At 38.3% G+C, this 8,654-nt stretch overlaps 1 protein-coding gene and 1 long non-coding RNA gene across 2 annotated transcripts in view; one reads left to right on the top strand and one right to left on the bottom strand.

The window, feature by feature from the left end:
- The window catches only part of rasa2 (RAS p21 protein activator 2), a 29,774-nt gene that overhangs the window by 497 nt on the left and 20,623 nt on the right, over window positions 1–8,654 (bottom strand). Inside the window, exons 15-24 of the mRNA XM_032511996.1 lie at window positions 8,278–8,384; window positions 8,094–8,177; window positions 7,164–7,241; window positions 7,006–7,079; window positions 5,650–5,756; window positions 4,267–4,349; window positions 3,400–3,608; window positions 1,749–1,852; window positions 1,229–1,409; window positions 1–983 (exon numbers count right to left, since the gene is read on the bottom strand). The exon at window positions 1–983 is cut by the window's left edge and continues 497 nt beyond it. Coding sequence (XP_032367887.1) covers window positions 953–983; window positions 1,229–1,409; window positions 1,749–1,852; window positions 3,400–3,608; window positions 4,267–4,349; window positions 5,650–5,756; window positions 7,006–7,079; window positions 7,164–7,241; window positions 8,094–8,177; window positions 8,278–8,384 — 1,058 coding nt within the window. The 3' untranslated portion in view covers window positions 1–952. The remainder of the gene's footprint in view (window positions 984–1,228; window positions 1,410–1,748; window positions 1,853–3,399; window positions 3,609–4,266; window positions 4,350–5,649; window positions 5,757–7,005; window positions 7,080–7,163; window positions 7,242–8,093; window positions 8,178–8,277; window positions 8,385–8,654) is intronic.
- LOC116686959 (uncharacterized) overlaps window positions 7,749–8,654 on the top strand; it is a 16,216-nt gene continuing 15,310 nt past the window's right edge. The window contains exon 1 of the long non-coding RNA XR_004331437.1: window positions 7,749–7,900. This is a non-coding gene — a long non-coding RNA (uncharacterized LOC116686959). The remainder of the gene's footprint in view (window positions 7,901–8,654) is intronic.

The raw sequence follows: 8,654 nt of genomic DNA, 5'->3' as shown, positions 1-8,654 counted from the left end.
TGTGTGTGTGTGTGTGTGTGTGTATTTCCATTTTTAAAACATTTGTATTCAAAATACATTAATTGTTTCTTTTTTCAAGTCAAACCTATGAAATTGTCTTTGGTTGAGAAAAATATCTTAAAATCTAAAAGGCTATAATTGTTATTGTACAGGAATGAAGAAAAAAAAAAACAGGTACTCAGGATCATGTAACTGATCAAAATAGGGAAAGCTGATACCAAGTATCTAATCATTTCATTTGGAGTGCTCCAAATATTTAAAGTGCTTCTGCATTTTTCCCTCAGCATTTACTGTGAAAGAAACATCCATCAAGATAAGGCAGATCGGTTTCATCTACTTAACGGTCCTCTGAAAATATACATAAACATTTGTTCAGAAGAGGAAGGACACTAAGAGAGAAGAGAAAAGGTAAAAGGGGCACACATAGAGGACGATCCTCCAGAAAGATGATTATTAAATCAACTCTAAAGACAGATGTCAGAGCAAAACCTTGAACAATTTGGGAGAGCATCATCACAACTGTTGATATAAAAAACTGGGTGAATAAAAAAAAATTAGCAGCCTATTCACACACCATCTAATGATGCCTTTTTCACACAGCTGTAGACGTCAAAGAGGACATAAATTAAGACAAGGAAAGTATCTCTTTATAAGGGACCAGAGGAGGGGAGGAAGGGAGGCAATGTACTGCCAAAGGAAACACCTAAGGGTTCGTTCATTTCAAGGAGCGAGGAGAGAAGCTCGTTCTGGTTCCCCTTCTTTAGGCGGTCACTGCTGTAGTGGAATCATGATGTCTGGAGGTCAGGGTGTATTGTATGCTCTTCTCCTGGACACACAGCGGGCGTTCCCGCTGGGACAACTCTACGGGCTCCTTAAGGCCCGTAGGCTCTGTGTGGTGTACTGACACCTGCTGGTACAGTATGGCTGTTTCAGGCCCCACCTTCCCGCCCGGTTAAGAGGTTTTCCCTACTATGGGGTTGTCCCTGAAACAGAAAGCATAACAAAACAGAACAAAGATGAGTGCCTTATCTTTGTGCGAAAATGAGCATCTACGTCTGAGTGGTCACAGCAGTAATTATATAACAATAACATTAATGTCATTGGGATTTACAAGGACAAAAGAAAAAAAGTTACACATACAAAGTAACATATACACATGAAAAATGTCAACAATAAAAATGTAGATACAGTACAAATATAACTTTTAGTATCAGCAGTCCAGACTTACAGGCTTCCGTACTGTGCCGTTGAGTCTCTCCTGATGTTGTGCTGCCTCTGAAGTTCCTCCATAATGTTTCGGAGCTGTTTGAGTGTCTGAAAGGTCTCTTTGGGTTCCTGAATGGTGAACTTGGAGTAGTCCTCCTGCTCCCGCTGAGGGCCTTGATACACCGCCATACTGGCACATGCATCTGCAGAGAGAAAACACATTTTTATTCAGTGCAGCTTAAGGGTCTGGTTACCCTCGATTAGAACTAAAATTTTAAGAAGTGTTTTCTGACCACATCAGAAATCAAAAGTGTTGCACTCGGTTGTTGTTGGAAATTACATGTTGTAAGTTTAGTGAAATGACCTCACTTTCACAACTTGCATTGAAGTACAGACACCTTAACACGCGCATCCAAAAATCCTTAGAGGATCTCTAACAATGATGCTTCATGAAAGTGCTGTGGGGCAGTTATAGTGACGTTTAACAAGTGAAATCGATAGCTCACTCTGATAAACTCAGGTGTTCATGAACAAAAACTAACCCTCCATGTTCTGGAGCTTGGTATCGTTTGAGGAGAGGAGGGAGAATATTCTCTCCGTTTCCCGGTCACAGTCGATGTCCAGCTGCAGGTTGGCCAGCACGGTGCTGTAACAGGAGAGAACAAATGTGAAAGAAGATCTCATTTAGAAGGGAATAACAGACAGAAGTGAAGGGTATAATATTTGTTGAGAATAAAAAACAGCTGAGCCCTCGATGCGTTTTCTGTAAGCTCGTAGTTTGCATGCGTGTCCATCCACATGGGAAAAACGGATCAGTTTATGGCAACAGACAACAAGTGCTTGGCTGGAAATGTGTCTGAAAGCAAGGGGGCAGATATATCTGCCAGAGCAAATAAACAAGAGCAGGCAGATTTGTCTGGTTCCCAGGCTACAAGCATTTGGCAGCTGATGTAAAACAGTCTAACTAAATGATCCAAGTTTTGTATTTGCCACTTTTAGAGAGTTTAAAATCAGTCTGATCTCAAATCCACTCTTTCTTCCCAGCAAGACTGTTTTCATTAGAGCTATGATCTTGGAGTAGCACCTACAAACCCAATTCCAAAAAAGTTGGGACACTGTACAAATCATTAATAAAAAAGGAATGGAATAATTTACAAATCTCATAAACTTATATTTCATTCACAACAGAGTATAGATAACATATAAAATGCTGAAAGTGAGACATTTTGAAATGTCATGCCAAATATTGCCTCATTTTGGATTTCATGAGAGCTACACATTCCAAAAAAAGTTAGGGCAGGTAGCAATAAGAGGCTGGAAAAGTTCAAATTACTTATAAGAAAGAGGACCAATTTGCAACTCATTAGGTCAATTGGCAACATGATTGGGTATAAAAAGAGCCTCTCAGAGTGCCAGTGTCTCTCAGAAGTCAAGATGGGCAGAGGATCACCAATTCCCCCAATGCTGTGGCGAGAAATAGGTGAGCACTATCAGAAAGGAGTTTCTCAGAGAAAAATTGCAAAGAGTTGGAAGTTATCATTATCTGCAGTGCATAATATCATCCAAAGATTCAGTAAATCTGAAACAATCTCTGTTCGTAAGGGTCATGGCCGGAAAACCATACTGATCTTCGGGCCTTAGACGGCACTGCATCACATACAGGAATGCTACTGTAATGGAAATCAGGAATACTTCCAGGAAACACTGTCGGTGAACACAATCCATCGTGCCATTCGCCGTTGCCGGCTACTCTATAGGTCAAAAAGGAAGCCATATCTAAACAGGATCCAAAAACTTGAGCAACTTGTCTCCTCAGTCCCCAGACGGGATACAACACAGTGGTAAACATGGCCTTGTCACAACTTTTTTTGAGATGTGTTGATGCCATGAAATTTGAAGTCAACTTATTTTTTTCTTAAAATGACACACTTTCTCAGCTTCAACATTTGATCTATGTTGTATTCTGAATAAAATATTGAAATTTGAAACTTCCACATCATTGCGTTCTGTTTTTGTTCACAATTTGTACAGTGTCCCAATTTTTGGGGAATTGGGTTTGTACATGGTTTGTCAAATTTACCACCAGCGGCAGGGTTTCAAAACAACGTCTTCACTATTTTCTGCAACACATATTTTGTATAGTTTAGAGCTAAGATGTTTCTTGTCATGGTGGTGATGTGGACAAAGACTCACGTTGTGCAGGGCTTACAGCCTGGTGCATTGCTACTTTGGCTTTTGCAGCACTGCCAGGCTCCACTACTGTAATTTGAAGGATGAAAGGTGGATAGGCGTCCCTCATTGCAGCGACTGACCGGGCCCAGGACCTCCAACCACTCACTGGCCTCTACACAGTTTCCTGCTTGCACATACAGAGGCTTCTCAGAGTGGACCACCTGAAACATCTGACACAAGAGAAACCAAGCAGTTGAAGAGCTAAGCCCCAACAGTGTTACCAGTCTTTATTGCCCAGGTTATTTCTAGGATACTTTCAAATTCTTACAGTTTAAAAAATAAAGACTAGCAAACAGGGTGGCTATGCTTACAATGAGTTTAGAGTTGTGATGCCTATAACATTTTGACTTGTAACAACCTGAGATTTATTTTATTTCCCATTATAATTTGATAACTTCCAGAAGATTTGGTTCAAATTTCTCTTTTTTTCAGTGTTCATAGTTTACCAGGTATAGATTGTATTATCTGTATTTCCATTGCATACATTTACACAACAAAACTTAGTTGGAGCAATCCAGTTGCGGTATTAAAATACAATATATGCACACATCTCACACATGACCACATTCACATTACCCATACTATAAATACTCAAAAAAAACATATACATATTACCTATGACATAAATAAATAAATAAATAAATAATTAACTAGAAAAATATGGAACGCTGAATTATTCACAGAGTCAGTTATTGCTGCTGGATGTTTGTGCCTCATGTGAGGAGTGACATCAACTTAGTCCTCAGCTATCACTTCACATCATCGTTTGTTGATTTTAACTTAATCATACTTAAGTGATGATTGGGTGTCTGAGGGGAATTGGCTTACATTTTTGCGGTTAAAGGCACTTTCATCCAGTTTCTCCACCGCCTGGATATTTTTGACATTGATGATGCAGAGGGCCTCTTTTCCTGGAAAGCAGAAGTCATTGTGTCAATAATATACAGTGACAGTCACAATTTATCAACAACCCATATTTTTGATTCTTTGTTTGTGTTAAATGATGTGCTCCTTGTAAACAAAGAAAATATGATGTGTAAGTAAACCATGTAAAATATGGTGTAAGTGAATCAATGCACTGTAAGTTTCCACACCTTTCGATGTGCCTTTTGATAGTGTAAGCCACAGTGCTCAAGATATATTTAATTTTTTTGGCAATTGCTGAAAAACAATCTCATTTCTGAAAGTAATAATAGCCATTTCAGTATGTAGAAATAAACACTTGCCTCCCATGATAATTGCTTAGGCTTGGACTATGCTCCCAACTATCAAATTAGTTAACTCTCACAGATAAATGGCAGGATAGTAACCTAAATTAAGCACTGCATTTGGCTGTCAAAATGTTCACATAGTTATGTTCTATGCAATCCACGACGCAATACATGGTGCAATCGAAGAGATTCATACAGACTTGGCCTTGTCAATATGACATGGACCTTATTTCATACATTAAATCCATGATCAATAATTTTACTTCAGTGCTAGTTGTAGCTCTTAGAAACATGAAAACAAAACCAAATCCAAAGGTCTCTATCAGAGTTCAAATGCAGGTTTTGCTGTTTGTACCAAATTTTGCAAAGACATATCAACCCAACCTTGATGGAAACGTTAATATTTGATGGGTCAGAACCATTAGGCAGCACTTGATGGTGACAAACTTCTCCAGAGAGCATCTTTACTGTTTTTTGATCGCACAAACCGATTTCATTTATATAAATTCTTTAAACAAAAGGATGGGTTTGTTGTAAGGACAAGTTCAGCCCGATCTATCTTGATGCCACATGTATTAGTCAGATACATGTAAAGGCAATTGGAATGAGATAATCAGTTAAAGGCAAAGAAAACAGAGTTAAGCATTCTATGTTCTCCTCTTTAATCACATTTGTTAGATTTATATGATCAGTATGAGTTCTGTATGTATACTAGATTTCCGTTAATAATAATAGTTTAATTTTTGTGAATAATAATAATTTTAATTTCTGAAGCTTTTAATATTTATGTACAACATTACAATGTCAACATCTCAACTTTTGGCAAATAACCCCAGCCAATAAAATGGCACCTCCACTGTGTGTAGGGTTGGAAAGGTTTTTACGTTGGTGCCATCTGGTGGTAATATTAGGAATGAGAGTGTGATACAACGCACTGCCGTCTCCTGTTAGCTTTATCTTATATTATGCTAGGACTTCTGGTTCTAGAAACTGGTCTCACCTTTATGTTTGTGGTAGGAGAGCTCCCTGTTGGTCACTCTGAGCCATCTCTTTTTAAAGTTCTTCTTGCCAAGACGTTTTCTCCCCTGGGCACGTTTCTGTACTTCCCTATGAGGACACACACAAGATTGAGGTTTATAAAACTAAGCCATGTTTTACTAGTGGTAAACAAATCAGTTCTTTTTAGCATTTTCTTTGGGTTTTGTTTAAATTAAACTTTCAGCTGGCTAATGGTTCTGATTTTGAATAAATCTCTCTATTGAGAACCCATTTCCACCTGCAATTTAAAATCCGTCCTAGGTGATCTGATTACAAGTGGACAGCTCTAAGTACAGGTCTGTATGCATCTAGGGATCTAATCACTCAGACCACATTCGGAGGTGGTCTGGGCCACATGAGGCCCCATATGACCACATTAAGGACTGCCTACTCAACTGTGAGCAGAACTACGTACCCATTTAAAGCATTTTTCATGTCACACAAACTACCGATGTGATTTTATCATACAGTTAGTGATATGTCCCTGTTTTTGTTCCGGTGCTGCCTTCTCTTATATCCCTTGCTCTGTGGAGTTCTGTGCCCCACGGTTACTTAGAAAAGGCAGCCGTTTAGTTTCATAAAATAAAACCAAATTCACGGATGTAGAATATTACTAGAGACATTCCTGTTTTAACGGCTGTAAAACAGGTGTAATGGTTTCACTTCTTATAAAATCTTCACAATAAAAGTCTCATTATTTTGTTGTTTAAAAGCCTTTATTATGAAGCAGCAACATCAGGAAATATTTGGGTCTTTATCAGTAACTTAACACTGCTCTTATAAGCGTACATGAAAAAAAGGTCAAATAAAGCAGAAACTCTACTCCAACCCACAGAGATTCAGTTAGAAGCTTCAAAAGTAATGAGCGCTGTACACACTGAGACTTTTATAAAAACCTCTCTCTCCTGCACAGGTTTCGCCGGTAGACATCCTTATTTTTAGAAAATAACATTTTTAGAGCGAGGAAGAGATCCGATCACAAGTGGTCACTTAAGACGCATTTGGAGCCATATTCTACAGCCAGATATGAACACATACTTGGAGCTGTCTACTTGCTGCACCATTAAAGCGACCACACATTTAGGATTTTATTTTAGGGGTTAAGTGTCTTGCTCAGGGACACATTGGTTGATGTATTTCAGTGGGAATTGAACACAGATCTCCCACACCAAAGGCATGTGTCATATGCACTGCGCCATCACCACCATCACGGACCACTTCAATTTTATAGGGTGGGTTATTAAAATCAGCAACCACAAGCTTTACTCTTTATCTTATGTCTCCTTCCTACAGAGCCAGGCTCATAGCGAACACTCACCCCTCCTTGAGAACCACTGCGTCCTCCAGCCCACTGGACTCCTTGCTGACGTTAGATGAGATCTCATCAAGAAACTGGAACATGGGATGGGAAATGATTTCAGCAAAGATAAATAAACATTCACACTCTACGTAACTTTGAGGATATTAACACAATACCTTTTTAACTTTTTCGATACACTTGTCTTCTTGGAATGATTTGAAGAAGTCGTACATGTAGGTTTCTTTGAAACTAGACTAAAAATAGAAAAAAAAAAAACTTAAATGAGACAGATATTAAAACAATGCATTTGATGTCTGATAACAGGTGTCAGTATTTGACATTCACTGTATAGTAGGGGTGGAAAAAAATAAAATAAAATCAACATAGGATAGTATCGCAATAGTTTCCGTGGCAATACTGTATTGATACACAGATGCAAAGTATTGATCTTTTATTATATATGTATGTGTTGGTCAGTTTTTCTGCTTGACAATCACATTTTGCAGCAATAAAATTAAAGTGAGATAAAAAAAAAACAGAGAAATTTATTTTTTCAGATAAAACAGATGTTGACAAAGTTTCCTTTTGGGGACATAATATGAAATTAAGAAAAATTTGAAGTGGAAAAAGATTAGAAATTCTAATATATTTAAAGTTGCAATACTATTGTATCGTGATATGGTATTATGAGGCCTCTGATAATTCCGACCCCTTCCCACCCAGTTTTCCTCTACTTAGTTACCTTAAAGACCTTTTTCACGGCAGACATGTTGACATGTCATAATAGGAAAAGCAAAGGTGTATTCAAAACCATTAATAATGGCTGCATTCCACTTAGGAGAGGCGCTGGTACTGTGTATGCTGACTCAATAAAATAGCTTACTAGGACACTTGATGGAACTGAGCCAAGGTTGTCAATTTCAGCTGTGCTTTCCCTTCTACAACAAGTCAAAATGTCTGCTGTGAAAAAGGTCTATTGACTCAGGCCAGATTACGGTTTCAGCAGTCTCACAAATGCCTTTATTAATTTGTCATGATGAGTGAACGATGCATCCTTCTACCCTAACTGGCTAAACAGAATTTCTCATCAATACTTTTATTCTTACCAGTTTTTTTGACAAACTACCCCAGCTGCCCAGCGTCTGGATTGTTTTTGAGATAAGTGTGAGCGTGCGGGAAATCTCAGGATCCTAGAAATAAAGCAAAATGCACAATGACAACAATGTACTGTATAGGCTATATGTGAATTTGCAGTATATTTATCAAATGGTACCAGGGCCATGCACTTACAGGATGGTGGGAACGGAGCTGGAAGGAGTGTGGAGTAAGAACAGCAACAGCGAAGAACCGCAGGAAAACAAAGCTGCTAACGGCCGAGTATTGAACATGTGGGTCAGCTGTAGACAGAAAGAACATGGCAACAACGGATTCTTGCTCATTCAATCAATAAGCAAGCCTTATATTGCATCAGAAAAAAACAACTGGTGATGACATTTAACTATCACCAATTTACCCTGGATGTTTCTAGAATGTATATACATGGAGTGGCAAAAAGATCAACTATTTTATCTGTTAAAGCTTACTTAATTTTTTTAAATTTTAATTTCTGTTCTGTTTATTGATCCCCAATGGGGAAATTACAATTTACACTCTGTGTCCACACTTTG

The sequence above is a fragment of the Etheostoma spectabile genome, chromosome 3 (genome assembly GCF_008692095.1).
Source record: "Etheostoma spectabile isolate EspeVRDwgs_2016 chromosome 3, UIUC_Espe_1.0, whole genome shotgun sequence".
Classification (NCBI taxonomy): Eukaryota; Metazoa; Chordata; class Actinopteri; order Perciformes; family Percidae; genus Etheostoma; species Etheostoma spectabile.
Note: the sequence above shows the minus strand (reverse complement) of the source record. Positions and strands in the feature narration are given on the sequence as shown.